Source organism: Drosophila willistoni, unplaced genomic scaffold (assembly GCF_018902025.1).
Source record: "Drosophila willistoni isolate 14030-0811.24 unplaced genomic scaffold, UCI_dwil_1.1 Seg159, whole genome shotgun sequence".
In the NCBI taxonomy this organism is placed as follows: Eukaryota; Metazoa; Arthropoda; class Insecta; order Diptera; family Drosophilidae; genus Drosophila; species Drosophila willistoni.
In genome coordinates this window covers 29,481-49,804 of record NW_025814117.1, presented here as the reverse complement: position 1 = coordinate 49,804, position 20,324 = coordinate 29,481, and the positions used below count along the sequence as shown (strand labels likewise).

Below are 20,324 nucleotides of genomic sequence, written 5' to 3'. Positions count from 1 at the left end.
ATATCAAATAATTCTTGATCAATTAATGGGTCTGGAATTTCGGCTGAAATTATTTGATCAATTTCTTCAGGACGGATTCTATCTTTAAGCCAAACCAAAATGTGGGTATGCGGCAAACCTCGCTTTTGCCACTCTATAGTATACAGCCAAGAACGTGTGATACCAAAAATTGAATATTTAACAATAAAATCACTTAAGGATTTCAATTTTTGTTTAAACACGATTAATGGCTTGTTGTCCTGGCAATAGTAAAGTTTGTATCTCTTCCCAATTAGGATTACATGTGAATGTAATAAATAAATCCGGTCGGCCGTAATGACGTAAGTAAGTCATCGCATTTTGTTGTATTCCTGCATGTTCCGTGGACTGCCGATGTAGCTTGAAGGTAGAATGAAAGCATTACTGATTTCGTTGGGATTTAAATTTCCTTCGATGTTTCCAGCAACAGCATCTCGTAAGGGAATATATTCTTCCGATCGTAGTTTTGCCTGGTTGAATCGATGGAATCGCAAGAGTTCGCTTTCGACCTTAGCATACATATCAACAATGTATTGATGGAACAGCTGACGATATCGAAGAATATAATTGTCTTGATGTTGTCTAACCATTATTCGGTGTGCGTAGTAGTTCATTGAGCTAACTTTATTATTTCTGTAATCACCTAAAAAATAAAATGCAATACGAAATTAAAATCTATACATACAGTAAGAAAGTAAATAGATAATTCTCAAATTTACCGGTATTTGGATCATACTGTTTGATAGTAAGGTGATATTCATCTTGTCCTTGCCAAAATATCAATGGATATTGTAGTGCGTCATATGAACGGTGTAGATCTGAAATCGAACCGACAGTGTTGTCTCGCCGTGTAATTTTTATAGATCTTTTGTCAACTGGATCACCAACCATGATAACAGCAACCTCATCAACAGTTGGAGCGTTGAATCTACCAGCATGTTTACCTAATGGTGCTTTGTCGGGTTTTATGACGATTTGATAATTGTCATTTTGCAGTCGTGGCGAAACTCTTTTGATCAATTGAATTAGTTGATTGTGATCTTCTAAAAAATTTTCCAATAATATCACAATTGCTCTTTCCTCTGCTTGTTCAATAAAATTATACAGGAACCGAGTAGTCACGCGCTCTTCACAATCGCCCATTAAATAAATTTGAAGAAATTTCGGATTGTTATTAGGCATTGGCATCAATGATCCGATTTTATGGTACACCTGGCCTTGAATTTTGAATGTAGTTTCAAAATTACATCCATCGGATGCACGGATTCAAATTTTAGTTGCCCCAAATGACGTCATTTGGAAGCAATAATTAAATTTGCTTATCTTGTAGTGATGAACATATGTGCACGTGTAGTTGTTAGCTGCCTAATTTTTCTACCTTGCTAACGATAACACAAGTGTATGCTAAAGATCGGGGTCGTGCACTTCTAGCGTTGCTCTTGCTTAGCTCGTCGGATGAGGGGGGGTTCTTTCCTACTCTAGGCATACGCACGGATCATACAGAAAAAATATAAGTGCACTATCAGAAACTAAAAGGATGTAAAAAGCAAAATATTGGACCAGATCGGGATACTATTAATTGTGCGGACGACTTCTCTGCAGATTAGCTAAAGGTGTTGTTCGCTAACCCTTTCTGTACCCACCCTACCTTGGCAACCTATTGGGTTTGATTGATTGCCCCTTTACAGACTCTTAAACGATCTTAGACGATTTGTAACGGCAGCATAGTCATGGATTCAGGTGACGGACTCCTCAAAGAATTAGTTTACACAAACATGACGAAATTTCAAGTTACGGGTTTAATTCCAAACAAAAGGGTTTTTATGACTTAATATTCTAAGAAATTACAAAATAAAGATATGCAAAAAGCTATAGCAAGATAAATTTAAATACGATAATTAGAGCAAATATAGATTTAAAAATTCATAGTAATTCAAAGGAGATTTGGGTTATGTGGCCGCGTGTGCCAGTTGGCAATGAAACAAATATTTATAGTATATACATGTGTGTGTTAACTCACGATTTATCCAACGGTGCGATCTCTGGGCCCATCGATGCTGCAGGGATTTGCTGTATAATTTAGTTATTAGAAAAATGAAATGCCACAAAGCCAATCTCAACGCATTACATACCCATTAGGTTTTCTACTAAGGAAAACTGATTTTACTTAACCAAATAGGGACTTAATTTTAATGATATTTAAAGTTTCGTTACGTTACTTAAACTAATAATTCATTTAAATTTCTTTTAGTTAAGGAAAAATTTTACGTTAATAAAAGAAGAAAAAAAAAAAGAGGGCGTCTAACGGTTAGACACGATAGAAGTGAAACCTTCCGTAAAACAAACTGAGAGAGAATGAGACGAAAGCAGCATTAGGAGCGGGATAATTATAGGTTCATTATAATATTGCTATAAAGGTCATATTTTATTTTCTTCATTTTATTATTATTCATCCTCAATGTTTTCAATTTCAACAAATGATACGAGTGGCTTATGATAGCTAAAATATGATACAAATGCTTTGGTTTCGATGTTGTCAACATATCTTTGAAATACCGCGTCAATTGTTGTTTTTGATCGTGTTGTTGATTCAGTGCGATTGTTACACATTTTTAAACTGAATGTTGTATTGAGAAAGTCAATTAAAGGAACCGCTGTGTCCAATGCAAAATTTACGTTAAAATCGCCACTTAAAATCATTGGAACTTTATCGTAATCTTTTCTAAGTATCCGCGATACTTCTGGTGTATACTTTATTAAATTTTCATGAATGAATTCCGTGATGCTATTTATTGATTGATTGGGTGAAATATAAATTGCCACAATTAAAACTGTTTTTCCATTGCTCAATCTGGTTTCGCATGCACATATTTCTCCCACTTTAGAGAGCTGAACAGACAGTGATTCTAGTTGCTGTGCATTCATTCATTATATATTTTGTGATACATTTTTATTTACTTTTTATACCCTTGCAGAGGGTATTGTAAAATTGGTCAGATGTTCGTAACGCACAGAAGGAGGCGTTTACGACCTGAGAAGCTGAGTTGATATAGCCATGTCCATCTGTCCGTCCGTCTGTGCGTATGCGTTTTACTCAGCCGTCTTAAGAGCTATCGGGATGAAATCTTTTTTTGGGGTTTTTTATTACCCGGGTAAGATAAAGTATGAAAATCCTTAGGATCGGACCACTATATCATATAGGTCTAGAAGAAAACATTTTGCGGACATGGCTATATCAACTCAGCTTCTCATGCTGATCAAGAATTTATATACTTTATGGGGTCGTAAACGCCTCCTTCTGTGCGTTACGAACATCTGACCAATTTTACAATACCCGCTGCAAGGGTATAAAAAGTAAATAAAAAGTAAATAAAAATGTATCACAAAAAAATATATAAATATATAAAAAGCATTATGAATAAAAAGCATTATGAAAAACTTCGACCAAGCTGGGAGTCGAACCCCGGCCGCCCGATCGCCGAGCGAGCACACTAACTACAGAACTCGACGGCAATTTACAAAGTGTCGACGTGGCTCTGTTGTTAGTGTGCTCGCTTGGCGATCGGGCGGCCGTGGTTCGACTCCCAGCTTGGTCGAAGTTTTTCATAATGCTTTTTATTCATAATGCTTTTTATATATTTGCATCTCATTCTCTCGCAGGCTAAATACTATAAGAGATCTATATGTGTCTCTTTTTAGTGTCGCTTTTTCGTTTCATCGAGTCTCAAATCACTCCCAACGATTCTAAAGAAGTTTTCACTTCAAAAAAGTATGAAAAGGTGTTGCCGTGGTGCAACAAAAAAAAAAGTAGTATCCAAACCAAAGGGGTGCTACGCCATACTTTGCGTACAGATGAAACAAGAAAAGGTAGCAGAACTACTACTAAGTATGCATATGCACCAAGAAGAGATCGAAAAGTAGTAGATCTCGCTCAAATTGGGTGTATAATGTTGGTATTAGCCGGGGAATTGCGTCATTTCATCACCAGACTATTTTAGTCTGGCCCATGGCGATGATTATTGATGAAATGGAAGGGTTGATAAAATAAATCCGAGGCTCGCTGGTCTCTTGGTTATTGAGGAATGTCTCTTTTTTTTGATCCAACGAAGAAAATATCAGCGATTGGGCTGGGGTACAATCAACCAAATTGTCCCAAAGAAAATGAAAAATCCGAGGCTGCTTGAAAGCCAAAAGTTGCTTGGTCGACGCCACGCGACCGAAATATAAATTTTAACTGAAATATAACGGGGTTTAAATTCTAATATTTTCACTAAATTGATTTTATATCACCTTATTCTTCGAATATTCACTAATATTTTTATTCACTTTAGCCAAATATGTATATTACTGCCTTGTGCAGTCACTGTACTTTTTAATAATTATGTAATATGCACGTGTTGCACAAATATATATGTATGTATATACATATATTTATGTGAATATTAATATCCACGTCTTTTCGCAATCCAAGTATCAAATTAAATGAAAAAGCCTGTACCAAAAGTTCTGTTTCTAAGCAAACGCAATGCATGCGAACGAATTCTAACGGATCTTTTCCATGCTCTCTTCTTTGCTTACGCTTTGCGTTCGCTGTGCGAAATGAGAGTAAAAACCGTACCAAGTGAAGACATGTGCGTAGTACGGAAGGGGGGTTATTCATTTGTTCTTGCGAACAAACAAAAAAAAAAATATTCTTTTCGAAATGCAATTCAAATTATTATTATTAAAGAGGGCTACTACAATCTTACGCAAAAATAATTTGGAATCATCTGAATTGCCAGTACGAAGGAATAATAAAGGCTCCGGCGGAGCGGGTAGAGGAAACAGCACAAATTTTCCTGATGCACAGCACATGCCGGCTGCTTCATTCCGAAATTTCAATGCCTGGCAATATTGACATACTTTATCCATTCCACCGATAGCAATTTTTGAATGCGCTGTACTCGTACTGTAGCTATGTTTCGTTCTCGTGCCGCTCTTCTTCTCGTAATATTCTGTTGCAGACGTTCGTCACGCTGTTCTTGAGATTCTTGTGCACGACTTTCTGCAGTCCTGATTCTTTGAGCTGCATTTCTTGTTTCGATTTGTTCTGGTAATTGCTAAGCTCTTTCAACACGTTTGCGTCGTTACCCTTTGCTGCTCGCGTTGTTGAGGTTAGATTTTTTCGGTGGCATTTGACCGAAAATAATAATTTTAAAGTTTAAATATTAGAAAGAGGAACTGAAAAACATGTTATCATAGCACATTAAAATAATAAGTGCAAAATAATTTTTAATGGAGGTTAACTAAAAATAATATAACAATTTTTGTACAATTATTGAAAAAGTGTGGGGAGCTTTGTGCCATTTTCTCATTGATATATTAATTATTTTTTATAAAACTATGTGATATTACTTACATGTATAAATTAAAATTATTGTTCCTGTGCTCCTACTGTGGCTATGTCTCGTTCTCCTGCTGCTCTTGTTCCTATGATATTCTCTTGAAGACGTTCGCAACACTGTTCTTGAGATTCTTGTGCATGACCTTCTGCTGTCGTGATTCTTTAAGCTGGATTTCTTGATTCAATTAGTTCTGCCAACTGATGGGCTCTTTTAATACGTTTACGCCGTGCCTCTCTGGTGCTCGCGTTGTTGAGGTTAGATTTTTTCCGTGGCATTTGACTGAAACTAATAATTTAATCGTTTAATTATGAGAGAAAAAAAAATTGAAAATCATTCTAGTTATTAACTTTTATAATTATGTGATAATATAATTACATAATTTATATATACATATATTCAATTAAATTATAAAGTTTTGATCAATGAAGCACAAATAAGTAAAAGACAGGATTAATTTCACTGTATTATCTTCATTATAATATGAATTCAACTTACACTTCAGTCTAAGTAGCACGTGGCCGGCTATGCTAACACCAACAATTTTAATGGTGAAAATAATTGAATTATACGGTATTTCGTTCACTAAAAATAAATTTAATTAATTTTATAGCGTCAACAACACGTGGTAATTAGGCTGTTAAAATGTAGTTTATATGACACGTTCGTAGATTTGTGGCGACACCGATAATACTGGTTCGCCCTCTGCTTGTCGTTTCCCAATTCTGAACGGAATTCCTAGTATTATTAAGTTAGTCAACACCATTCTCTCTTCTAAAACTTGTCAAGACGCGTCAAGACGCTTTGATCCGACTTCCAATAAACGTTTATATATTTTAAGTATAAATGGCTGCCTTGTAAATAACAGAGTAGCCAAAGTGGTGACCCCGACGTGATTTTATGCATCACACAACGTTCCTGGGAATCGGTCTGGTGTACTAGCAAATTTCGTCATCCGAAGTCAAACTGGCCATAAATTTTTTTGGCGGGTTTATGACACAGAGACGCTACGACTTGCGCGCGCCCCCTAAAAGACGACTAGAATTTCAACAAGAGACGCCCTTTGAAAATTTCACGATGGACGCAATGAAAAGGGAACTAGACGATCTCAAAAGCCAATTAGAGCTCCTACATGCAACTAGCAACGCCACCACAAATAATGCGGCAACCGGCCAACTTGCGCCCATGCGCTTGCCACGCTCAAATCGAACGCTTATTTCGCTTGCACAACATTGACGACGACACAGACAAATTTGATCTGATCACAGTGCATATTGACGAGGAGATAATCATTGCTGTAGAAGATTTGGTTTTACGACCACCTGAATCACCAAGAATCGTTTGCTTGAGAAATTCGCTGAGTCGGCTGAATCAAAATTTCGACGTCTACTTCACGGCGATGGAACATCTGGATCAAAACCATCCGAAATTCTGGCAAACATGCGACGCCTCGCTCCGGATCCGGCAAGTGAAAGCTTAATTCGCACACTCTTTCTTGCAGAGATGCCTCAGTCAATACGCCCAATGCTGACCGTTTGGGAGGAGACCAACTTAGACAAGCTTGCCAAAATAGCAGACAAAATGATTGAAGCAGTAGAAAGCAAATCGCTTTATTCGATGGAACCCAACAATGCCATTTGCTCTGTGACAACTAACGATTCAACTTCAGATGTTATAGAGAGCATACGTTTGCTCAACATAAAGTTCGAGAATCTTCAAAAGGAGCTAAAACAATTTCGATCACCTAAACATGATGCTCAGTCTCGCTCACGTAGCGCATCAAGTGGCCGACCGCAATGGAGCAACTCATCGCCCAGAAAAACGGAGGAACAACAATCCAAACTTTGTTTCTACCATCTTAAATTTGGGGATGATGCCAAGAAATGTCGTTCTCGTTGTGTACATTTCCAGTCGTCAAACTAATAAAGCTGTCGTCTAAAGGGCTGGTCGGCGACAGCACACTCAACACCGGCGATCCCAAACCACAACACAACTCCAGTATCGAACCACGCCTGCACGTACGGCCAATACGTTGCAGAGCTCAATCTTGGCCTACGCCGCAGTTTCACCTGGACCTTCATCATCGCAGATGTCCAAGTAGCCATCATTGGAGCTGACTTTCTAACCAAAAACGAATTACTCATTGATTTGGCAAATAAACTTCTCATTGACTCGATTACAGGTCTTTCGACGTCTGGATGCTTAGCTGCAACGCGACAACATTCCATATCAACAGTAGAAGACCCACGCAAATATCCGGAAATCCTTCACGAATTTATTGACATAACTAAACCGTCAATAAAAACTAATGTCCATAACGACGTCTCTCATGTCATCGAAACGCATGGTAGACCTGTTGCGGATCGGCCTCGTCGCCTATCGGATGATAAGCTAGTCTCAGCGAAACAGCAATTCAATCTTCTAATCGAACAGGTCGTCCGTCGAAAAGTCCTTGGTCAAGCCCACTTCATTTGGTAATGAAAAAAGATGGAGGTTGGGGTGCCTGCGGCGATTATCGGAAACTAAACTCAATAACGGTTTCGGATCGTTATCCTATCGCTCATATCAACGATTTCACCGATCAATTATATGGGAAAAAAAGTTTTTCGACGCTCGATTTGTGGTTAATTTTGGAAATTTGCTATTGATGGCTGATTTTCTTCAAAATAATTTTCAATATTTACATCAGTATCTAATAAACTCAATATTTCGGGACTATAGTTGCTATTTTCCAAATCCTTTCGTGATGGCACGTGTCTCAGTGATGCAATAAGTGGGTCCGAAGAGGCTGCTAGCATGTTAAAAAGGTCTTCATTTTGTCCAACACGAGAAGTTTTTAATGTATTAGTGTATCTGAACTTTTTATAGTCCTTGTTTTTACATTCCTGTGCTTCTTCGGATAGCTCTCCAAGTGGTAAACACTGGTATTCTATTAAATCCTTTCCGTGAGCCAAAATCCTATGTACCGTTGGGGTAAGTTTTTTTTGCGGATACAATTCAGTCAAAAGATGAGCAGTCTTTAAAGTATATTCGGCAAATTTTTCACCATTTACCATTTCCTTGCGATTTATAACATTCAAGATAACAACCAACCTTTTAATCTTTTGATCTCTTGACTAACACCTGTTATAAAAGATGTCATTTCATCATTTTCAAAAAATCTCCTTGAAGTATTTCCATCATTCGTGTTTCCGTATCCGTACTTTGGGCAGTCAACTTTCAGTCCCAGCTTCTGAGAGAATTCAGCTTGTATAATCTCCTTCCTGCTCTGAATGTCCTCACGAGATGTTTTATCCGTTTTTGTTTCTCCTGCCCGAGGAAGCTTCAAAATAAAATCCATACATTTTATTCTGCAATGCAACGGAGAAATTCCCCATTCGTAGCAGTTCTCCTCACTCGTTGAATCATCTAGCAATAAGTCCTAAAAATTCTTTTTGAGTTTTTTTGCAAATTGGACACCTTAACGTTAAGCAAGTGTTTCCATCTTGGTTTCAAAAACAGCAGGTTTCAGTTGGCTTATTTGGTTTTTTCTGTCGCCAACAGTTGATTTGATTAATTCCGAGGACTCCTTTGCATATTTGAAAGACAAAGGCCGACAATAGTAGGTCGATGACGGTCGAAGATTTCTCCAATGTTCAGAACTTTCACTTCTTAGGCGCAAAGGAACTACAGAAGCCATGAAAATGAAAAAAGAAATAGCTTTGTCTTCTGTGTGTATAATCTGCTTGTAGGCGCTTTGTCCAGATGATGACTTTTTAATTAACTCCTTAAAATTTGGTACTTCTCCTTCGTCAATCCAGATTTCTGCCGCTTGCGATCCATTTTCGTCTTAAGTTACATTGGGTATATTTGATTTTTACCTTAAACTCCGTACTAGCGTTTTCGAATGAAATGCCCATCTCCTTCAGCAATCCCATTTCAAAATCATTTAAGTTTTCACACTCGTGGAAAAGTCTCAAAATTCTTTCATTCTTTAACAACATTTTCGCACAAACTCATAAAACTGTCTTGAATTATATTGACAAATACTATTCAGTCCAGATCTAAGGTGTTTCCACTAATGGAGTTAAAAATAAACTGTCGCAAACGAGAGGAACAATTAGCTCTTTATGTTATATTTTTTGAATTAACTAGGTATTAATTAGGTAAAAAACTTAATATTTACATCCAATTAGGTAAACGGAAATAAAAACGACCAACCCACAAATAGGACAAACTTTTCATCAACTTAAATAACATTTATCATTGTAGAAAGGCATATATGTAAACAGGTAGTATTTGCAAAACAGCATTAGGCAATGTTATCATTTTAATACAAAGAAGCTACAGGCCAATACGCATGCGCTCTTCTTCTTCCTTATACCTGCAGCGCATTTTTTAGGCGCATGGCTGTCGCAGGTCTCCGCATATTGGGACTATATACGTCTGATAGGTAAATATTTCACCTACCTAGTGTATGTAGTCCGGTATTTATACTCATTGAGTCTTGCTAGTTTTATTCCATCAATGTTCAAAAAATGCCAATATTTAGTACATTTTTTAAACGCTTCTAGTTCAATAACTATTTAAGTAATCCAACTATTTTAGTAAATCCAAGATCGATTGTTGAAATCGCCCAATATTCAGTTTTAAAGTTGCGATTTTTTTCAAAAATTATAATTTTTACTTTTCACTAAAAATGTCTCAACTTTGGGCGCCTCTAGCACCCATGAATCTCAACCGATTTCCAAAATTTTTTCGGATTCATAATCTCTGAAGTATTTCCTATCGATTGCATATATAATTTGCGATCATGAAAAAACGTATTTTTGCAACGCTATCCGAGCAGAGGCCCAAGTGTGCGACGTCCCAAAGACAGCTGTCTGCACGCCTTTTGGACTCTTCGAATTTTTGTACAAATTATTTATTTCCACTTTTCCCTCTGACGGCAGTTGTGACGTCACCGGTGTAGCGGGGGGTAGAGTTGTATAGCAAAATGATTATGGTGGAGGACTTGACTTCGTCCTCTTGCTGAACGGTTGGCCTTGTGGCTCAATCTTCTGTCAATCGTTTGACAGAAACTGATTATAAGAATGGAATGAAATAAAGGCTAAAGCTAAGTACATAAAACATGAAATACGAATCTACACAAAATACATAAGAAGTACATAGAAAATCATGCGACGGGCTTGTGGTCAGCAAAGCCGACTCAGCATATTCCCAACAAGAACTCAACGCTTGCGACACAACTAAAACGGCTGGCCGTTGCTTCGGCCAATGCTATTTTGATTACGTTGCATTTGTATCGCGCGGGTTGCTCGAAATCATTGCGAGGGCCGTTCGTTGACTTGGCTGTTAACTAGTCGCCCCTTAAGTTTGTTGCCGTCCTCGGTGACACTTAGTTCATTTACCACAGCCTGCAGCTTGAGGGAGTATTTTCTCCGGTACCAGTACTGGTAGATTATGCCAATGCAGCCAATGGTGAGGCTGAGGGTTATACCGACTATGAACCAAACTCGCGAGACCCCTCCGGAATCCACGTCGTCTCTTAGTTGTCGAATTACGTGCAAATTATGTTCATTCATTCTTTGTAGCAATGGTAGGCTAAGAACTTGGTCGTGTCCTGTAATATTCAGCAATGGTGATGCTGCGATGCCTGGACTTTTCTTCACAACACCGTTGTAGTTAATGTATGTGGTATCGTTTATGGTCGCGAAGCGTTCGAATGTGACGAGGTGTGTACCTCTGACTGTCATCAGTGGGCCGTCATCTATTCTTATTCCTGCTGGTATCTCATTGACGATGATTATCCCTTCGTCGACTACGGTAACTGGTTCCAGGTGGCTTGGCTGTGTGTGGCATGCTGCTAAACCTCCAGAGTGTAATCTGCTGGCGCAAGTGTCATGAGCCGACTTCTTGCAGAACGTCGCAGAGTTGGTTGTAGCGCACTCTGTTACTGCTAGAACTCCATCGTTGCATTCAGCTACTACGTTATCATGTACTTGCAGAACAGTGTTATTGTGGGCAACAGGGAATATCATAACCTTCTTACAAATAGTCTTAACATTAGGGTAATTAATTATTATGTGGATTACGCTGTCTGATTAAAATATTTTTATTTTTGACACTGCCATTAAACTAACTATTGGGACTTCTGTGAGCTGTTTGATAAAAATGGATTTCAAATCTTCGTGGTCGAGAATTGCTGGGTTTATGATGTTAGATTTGGCAAGCGTTATAGTGAGCATAAGGTTTTGGATTTCGGTGGATAACATTCTATTGCGCGCAAGTAAGGTTTCATACAAATGAGGGGAGTCTACAAACTCGCCTTTCTTTTCTTTAATTATTTTATTTACTGTATCAGTTAATAGGTTGATTTGTTTTTGCGCTTCAGTGATTACTATTACTTGTCTGTTGTTTGATTCTACGAGCTCGGCTTCGGTAATCTTAATCCTTTCTAAGTCTGACGCAAAGGGCGTGCCTGCGACGACTTTTAACGCTGTTCCTAAAAAGTCTAAACTTCTGGCCATTCTATGGTGTACCGTTAAGCTAGAAAAAATACTCTGGATATGATCGATATCTACATCTAACAATTTTCGCATATGTGACTGAGGGAAAAGTTCTGACAATTTTATTGTATTATCTATCATGCTCGCGAAATTGGATAAATTTGTAGAGTGTTTTACGTAATTATGTTGTTCCCATACGAAGACGTTGCCATCCAACACAGGAATATAGCTTGCGTGCGAGAAATCGGTGAGAAGTGCGCGAGTTGTGGCCAAAAGTATTAGGGTTACTCCGACGAACCTGAATGAAACGATTAGACTCAATTTTAGTAGCTTTCTGTAATAATCTTATGTGGTATGACCTATGTTTACCTCACATTGTCCTTATGGACCACCCTCCCCTTAACAAGTACAGACGTTCCCAGGTCTGCTTGTATGGCGCCCTCCGTGCACAAGGGGGATAGTTTGTTACCTAATCTTCTGTTATTTTTGAGGTTTTGACTTTCTCACCTACATCAAACACCCTGTTTTGTCTGTTTGGGTTGTATCTGGCTAATTGGTCTTGTTGGGCTTTTATTAAACGACTTTTGATTTCTTGCTTAGTTTCATCTGGTATAGAGTGGATTACATCGAGTGGCTTATGTCCTGTTACTGAGTGTATAGTTTTATTATATTCTATCGTTGCTCTCATGATAGCTTGGACTGTATCGCTAATTTTTTTGTCCAATTTTAAACACCTGGCAATTTCTATTAATGTACTGTGGAAGCGCTCCACTTGCCCATTGGAGCAGCTATGTAGTGGGGGGGCGTTCACCACGTCGATGTTAAACTGATTCTTCAACAATGAAGCGATCGTTTCGGAGTTAAACGATGGTTCATTATCGCAATAAATAGTTTTTGTGTCCGGAAAGGTATTAATTATCAGTAAAATGGGGTTGACAATATCGGTTATTGCTCGAGAAGCTAAAGGTTGGACAACAGTGAATTTGGAAAATTTATCAATACAAGTTAGGAAAAGCTTCTGATCGGTAGAAAATATGTCAATGTGTAACATTTCTCCAGCAAATGAGGGAATTGGCGTCTCCCCGAGTTCTTGTTTTTTGGGGTGCCTGTTGTACTTGGCAATAGCACAGACTTTACAATTCAGTACAACCTCGTTGGCCAGTTTAGTCATTTTTGGGAAGTAGTAGTCTCGAAGTATTTGTTTTACATTTTCTTGTGTCGCTCTATGCGCACGATTATGTTCGGTGTTGACTATTTCTACCTGTTCGTCTTTGTTAGTGATATCCGACACCATCTTTTTGCAGTGCCAGAACTTGGTTGTCGGGAACAGTGCAACTAGCTCATGTTGGAATGCAGCTAGAGTTGGGAGGTCGCAATAAAACGCGTTTACGACGTCAGGGTTTACAGCAAGTTTTAAAGTTTTTATAAGATCGGTCTTATCTATAAATTAAATTACGTGACGAGTCTTTTTGCCAAACAAAATAAATTTTCTATGCAGTGAATAACGTGATTCCTCCAAAGCTATTTGATTTCTGTAGCAATTCAATGGGTTATCGGCAGTTTCTATAGTGTATGTAAGGGATATCTCACTGTGAACAGTGGCTATGTCTGACTGCGCTCCGTCTTGGAGAGCGTTAAGCTCTTGCCTAGATAAGGCATCTGCGACAAAATTTTCCTTCCCTGGCTTATAGTGCAACTGGGCGTTATATTGTTCGATAAACGCCTTCCACCTCTTGATTTTCGCATTCGTGTTTTTCTCAGACACTGCGAATGTGAGCGGTTGATGATCTGTAAAAATATGCAACTCTTTTGTACCGTAAAGATAATTCTGTAGTTTGCCGAGAGCCCACACAATTGCTAACAAGTCTCTTTCGTTGGTAGCATAATGAGTTTCGCACGTTTTTAGTGTTCGGGAGATCATGGTGATTGGTCTCCCACCTTGAGACAACACTGCTCCAATGCCAATCGCAGACGCGTCCGTAGTCAAGTCAAAAGGTTTTTTGAAGTCAGGGTACATAAGCATAACGTCTTCCGATGCTAGTATGTTTCTCAAACGGTTAAAGGCGTCGCGCTGAGATTCGTCGAATTCGACTGTTACTTTTCTAGACATGTGTTTGCTTACAGTGCCATTTTCGCCTTTGAGTATATTAGTCAAAGGTCTTGCTATGGATGCAAAATCTTTGATAAACACCCTATAGTAGCTGGCTAGGCCTAGAAAAGATCTCAGAGAATATAAATTTTTTGGCTCAGGGTACTCTTGGATCGCTTTGACCTTTTCTGGGTCTGTCTTTGCTCCCTCGCTAGTAACAATAAAACCTAAGTATTCAACACTTTCTTTGAAAAACCTTGTCTTTTCTTTAGAGACCCTCATGTTAGCCTCACAAAGTTGCTGAAGTACTATGTCAATATGGCGGACGTGATCCGCGGCATTTTCGGAGAAGATAATTACGTCATCAACATAGACGTAACATATCTTGCCAATTTGTTCTCGCAAGACATCGTCGATTGCTCTTTGAAAAATGCTACCCGCATTTTTTAAACCAAAAGGTAGTCGACAGAACTCGTACTTTCCGCCATTTACTGAGAAGGACGTCTTTTCCCGATCGCCCTCCACCAGGTAAATCTGGTGGTACCCGGACTTAAGATCTAAGGTTGTGAAAAACTTAGCTTTTCCGAGGTTAGCTAAAATCAGTTGGATACTTGGCATCGGATAACGGTCGGCGACGGTTTTCTCATTTAACTTCCTAAAGTCAATGACAAGCCGCTTGTTCTTATTACCGTTGGCGTCTGTCCCCTTCTTATCAACAACCCAGGCCGGGCTGTTATACGCAGATCTTGATGGCCTTATGATGCCATCTTTTAGCAGCTGTGCGACTTCGTTGTTTACAAAATCTGACACGCCTACCGGGTACGGATAGAGCTTTGAATATATCTCCTTATTATCTACAGTTCGGATTCTAGCAACGACTGAAGTATTATAAGCCAGCGCCTAGTTAGGGGTCGCGAATGCACTAATTCTTTTTAGTATCATTTTCTTAAATTCGGCTCTTACAGAATCTGGGACTACGATATCATCGACACGTGTAAAGTTCACATTATCGCACGGATGGTGTTTGAGTACCTCCGAAGTATTACCGTAGTTTATGGTATTTTCCCTTAGGTCCATGGTTACCCCCGCCTGCGTGAGTAGATCGAAGCCTATTATTGCGTCAAAGGTGTCCAGGGTATCTAATAAGAAAAACGTGGCAACCTTCCCAAAAATTACCATTGAACATTTTTGCTGGATTTTACTGGACCCATGAATGGAGTTCACAGTCAATGGGATTCCGACGGGTGTTACGTTTTTTAACTCCTTTACGGGTTTAACGTAATTTTTTGCCGCCCCAGTGTCGACAAGGATCTTTAATGTTCTGCCAGCCAACTGACGTTCGACGAACGGCAGTTGGGAACATCCCCTAAAAAATTCAACAGATCGTTGCTTTCAGATCCGTCACTCTCGTCATCTATTTCTGTAAGGGTATTCTCGGCTATCTCTTCATATTTTTCATCGTCTTGGCTAGGTGCTTTTTGGGTAACATTGTTAACTTTTTGGCGCCTTTTGCCCGATGTACGCTCCGAATTATTATACCTCTTTTGAGCCCCGTCTTGTGTAGACTGGCCCTGTGGCTTTCCCCAGTTGGTGTTATGTCTTAACCTGGACATCGAAGGATCAACGTCCTTTGGTTGAGCCTGATTTCTTAACTGTGCCTCTTTGTCCTTCAACGAGGTTTTAGGGTTAGCCTGTTGTGCCCTGTTCTGTCCTTGATTCCCAACAAAATGTGGGTTTCTTTCCTGGCTCCTACCTTGTTTAGCCTGGTTACGACTGCCAAACTTATTATTGTCGCTGTTATGATTTCTCTCTTCTATTACTTTGGCATACGATGCAGCAAATGCACTTCTTTCAATGCTATTTTCATTTTCAGGCCACTGCTAGTGCGGATGGTAAATCCTTGGGCTTCGCTGGGATCACCAAGGATTTTAGGGACCTCTTGAGTCCTGCCATGAAGGCATGTAATGCGTCGTCTCTAATTTCTGCACAAAGAATGGACGCAGCCTGTTCGTCATGTGTCATTACTATCTTATTTGTCACCAGAGTAAGCTTCTTTTCTACCTCATCGTAATAATTCATTAGGCTTAGGTCACCCTGCCTTACTAGTTCGAGTTGCTGTCTTAGTACGCGTAAGGACGTTTTGTCTGCGTATGTGCAGTCCAGTCTGGCAATAATGGCGTCCAAATTAAGCACTGTGTTGTGCGACGTAAGGATTGCTCGAGCCGGCCCAGTGATTTTACCTACGTATCTTCTGAAAATTTCATATGCGTCTGTAGCAGCTTGTCGCCAAGACACGTACTCCTCATGATTTCCATCAAAGCTAGGCACTGACTTTACAATGTCTAACTTAACTTCACACTTCACACTAGGGTCAATTGTCACTCTCTGATATACCTCAACCTGTGGGGTCTCTATCCTTAAAGCAGTAACTTGCCCTCTAATGGTCTCGAGTTCCGTTCGGAACTCGTCTTTCAGTCTTCTCTCTTGTTCTAAGAGTGCACTGTTAACAGCACCTTCCACTAACGCTTTTAGCATAGCCGGTTCCATTTCTAATTGATTGTTGACTTCTGGCCTAAATCCTATTTCTTGTTCTTCGTCACTGTCGTACTCTACCTTTATATTTCTATAAGCCCAAGTCATGAGCAACCAACGAAGCGCAAAATATTTATTTATTTTCTTGTTTTTTTTTTCTTTTTTATTTATTTTTTTTTTTTTAAAAAAACGCACTTGCATGTCAACAATATCACAATTAACCTGTACCGCAATGAACAATTTCGCGCTGCCAATTCACAGCCAATTCTTTACTTTTTATTTTTATATTTTTTAAATTTTCATAAAATTTTGTCAATTTTTACCAAACATTCACTTACATGTTTTTGTTTAGGGCCATGGTATTCCTATATAATAGTATATGGTAGTATATGGTATTCCAGTATTGTATTGTATTGTATTGTATACAGTATTGTTCATCAGAACTGACGCAGTCAAGCAACCGCTTGAACCTCCGTATTCTGGCCCTTACGAAGTTACAAAGCGCCAAACGGATCGAGACTTCGTTCTAAAAGTCAATGGAAAGGAGGTCGCCGTTTCTGTGGACAGACTCAAGCCAGCATTCATAGCAAATGAAGACCAACAACCCGAGACTCAAGACATGAAACGCCCTGCACCAAGGACATATGAGAAACATCATCGAGTTCGTTTTTCATCTTCAAATTCATAACTACCTCATTGAACGGGGAGTACTGTGGCGACACCGAAAATACTGGTTCGCCCTCTGTTTGTCGTTTCCCAATTCTGAACGGAATTCCTAGTATTATTAAGTTAGTCAACACTATTCTCTCTTCTAAAACTTGTCAAGACGCGTCAAGACGCTTTGATCCGACTTCCAATAAACGTTTATATATTTTAAGTATAAATGGCTGCCTTGTAAATAACAGATTAGCCAAAGATTTACCAAAGCAGCGCGATCTATTGATTACTTACTCAACCCAGTCGAAAGGTATCGACATCTGTTAGAATCATTTGTAGTTAACATATAATTGTGACTCTCAAATAATAACAGACAAATAATTAGCAGTAAATTAAAATTGCGACTATAATTTGAGATTTAAACTATTCTATCTCTCAAGTTAGATCGAACTGCACATGGTGTGCGAATTTTATTATAATCGGTTAAATGGTTTAACCAACATGCAGCTTTTATGCTTCTTTAACAATAATTATCTTACTAATGATCATATTAATAATAATAATTTCTTTAAGACAACTTAATAAAAATTAAAGAATCCAAATCGTCGCATTTGGCGGCCCTTTGCAGAATGTTTAAGATTAAATATCGTGTTCATCTGAAATGGCTTCACCAAATCAGATGCACCAAGAAATATACAAAACAAAAAAAAAAACATAACACAAAAATAAGTCATAAAGATTCATATGACAATTATTGCTTAAAACCAAACAAAACATGCATCCACACTCTGTGGAAAACACTTAAGATAAGAGCGGCGCGGTATCAAGTAGCCAATGCTGAGCATGAAATATAAACAATTGTCAACCCCCGAAAACGTGGGTCATTAGAATAAGTATTTTTAAGAACAATTGTCGCCTAGAGTTTAAGAGTTCATGTATATACACAACACTTTTGTAAATAAGTTCATAATTTGAATTCAACGAATGAAGATTGGGTTATTTTTCTTCTCTCCGGGAATCTCTATTCATATGTATGTATATATCAACACATCTGGCCACATTAATCGTGAGCGTGCGAATTTTTGTGTCAATTATTAAAAAGCAGATTAAAATACATATGTACATTAATATATAGCCAGATGAAAATATTTTTCACCCAAAAACTCATTGTTACTTCTGGGTTCCTGTGGGACCAAAGAGCAATACAAAAACTCAGTGAAAAGAGACAAACGAACACGTGCATAAAACAGAACGCGAAAACAAAAACAACAAAACCATAATACACAAATCAAAGTAATGAAACCGCCTGACATAAGCATAACAACAACGCCACTCTACAACCAATATCAAAACCTAATCAACCCAAAATATATTGTAATTAACAGAAAAGACAACAAATCTTTCGAAAATGTATCACTCTGATTAAAAAAACAATAGACTATACATGTGGAGGAACAGTTGACACATGCAAAAAAACTCTCTCCGGCACCTTATTAATCAAAACAAAAAATAATTTACAAACAGTAAAATGATTAAATATCAAAGAAGGTAACTTCGGCTATGCCGAAGTTTATATACCCTTGCAGTCCTTGGCAATAATATTTTTACGTTTTGAAATTTCTTTCCCTGCAACTCAATTTATCAATACACAAACAAAACTTTATTTAGCTTTTTACTACAATCTTTTCTTCCTCTTCCATCATTCCCTAAGCAAAGCACGTCACGCATACACAAACAGCTTATGTAGCGTTGCGTCTGAGTGTGTATGCGTGTGCTCTGTTGATTTTATGATGACATAGTAGGCAGCGCTTGAGCCGATTTATATTGACTGCAACTTGTGTTCTATTTATCCGATCAGATTCAAATTTTGGTATCTGATATTTTATATCCAATACTATCATATTGGTAAATTTCATGGGGATACTCCAATTTTTGCAAAAATTTTTCTTCTAGAGCTATATGATATAGTAGTCCGATCCTGATAATATTCATACTTTCATACTTTATCTTACCCAGGTAATAAAAAGCCCCCAAAAAAAATTTCAATCCTATAGCTCTTAAGATGGCTGAGTAAAACGCATACGCACCGACGGACGGACGGACAGACGGACATGGCTATATCGACTAAGCTTCTCATGCTGATCAAGAATATATAATTATAAATCTGGTCTTTCCAGATAGGAAAAAAAGATATTGTTTTTGTTGAGTTAAAAGGCGGGACTTTATTCAAAGAATGAATACTTAAAACTAAAGTAGGTACCAAATGTCTTACAGTAAAATTTGTAGGCTAACCTTGTGAGCCCTTTAGTGGCGTGATCGATATTGGTGCAATTTGATTGGCCCGAATTTTAATGCTGAATTAGCGTTCTCACGCTTTTGACGTTTAGGGGGACAATTATTATTGCAAGTGTTCAATTATTTATGAATAAAACGGATTTTATTGGCCCGAATTTAAATGCTTAATTAGCGTTCTCACGCTTTTGATTTTTTAGGGGGACAATTGTTATTGCAAGTGTCCAATTGTTTATTATAAAAAACGGATATTTACTTTAAAGTTTGATTTTAGGGGGCGAAAAGTTTATAAGGTTTTGGGTATTGAAGTGCGATATATGACTCCCCCATCCTAAAATAAATAGCCTGTCCTCAGGCGGATAAATTGGGATATAGCGAGGGGTTTTTCTCAGCTGTAAATATTGGAGTATCAATTTTGTTTATAATTTGGGACTCAATTTTTTTCAACAATTGGGATTTCGATTATTTCTGTGGGACCACGATTGTTATTTGATCAAAAATCTTAATTATTAATTCGTGTGGCATTGCCTTAAACTTATAGATTAAGTATGTAATCAAACTTATTATAGTAAGTATAAAAGTGATTAATGTAATAGTTTGAAATGCAGTATAATATTTCGTATGTTCGTTAATTATCTCTTTTGTTTGAATAAAGGAAATAGGTTCTAGCCTGGTGATATTGTTTGTTACATAAATACTTTGGCTATAGTCAAGCAATGAATTTATTATTGATATTTCGTTTAGTTGTAAGGCATAATAAATATTTCGTTTGAATTTGGTTTAAGCCAGGTGGATGTTTTTGTTTTCCGAATTAACATGATTTAAGTGATTATGTTTTAAAAGTTTTGGGTTGAAAATTCCTAGTCT

The 20,324-nt window shown here is 38.0% G+C and overlaps 1 protein-coding gene across 1 annotated transcript; it reads right to left on the bottom strand.

Moving 5' to 3' along the window:
* Positions 1–222: 222 nt before the first annotated feature.
* On the bottom strand, positions 223–1,192 carry LOC124460918. The gene is made up of 2 exons (XM_047012514.1): positions 738–1,192; positions 223–661 (listed from the first exon to the last, which is right to left on the bottom strand). Exons 1-2 carry the CDS (start codon positions 1,159–1,161, stop codon positions 330–332), a joined length of 756 nt encoding a protein of 251 aa, XP_046868470.1. The 5' UTR covers positions 1,162–1,192; the 3' UTR covers positions 223–329.
* Between the last annotated feature and the right edge of the window lie 19,132 nt (positions 1,193–20,324).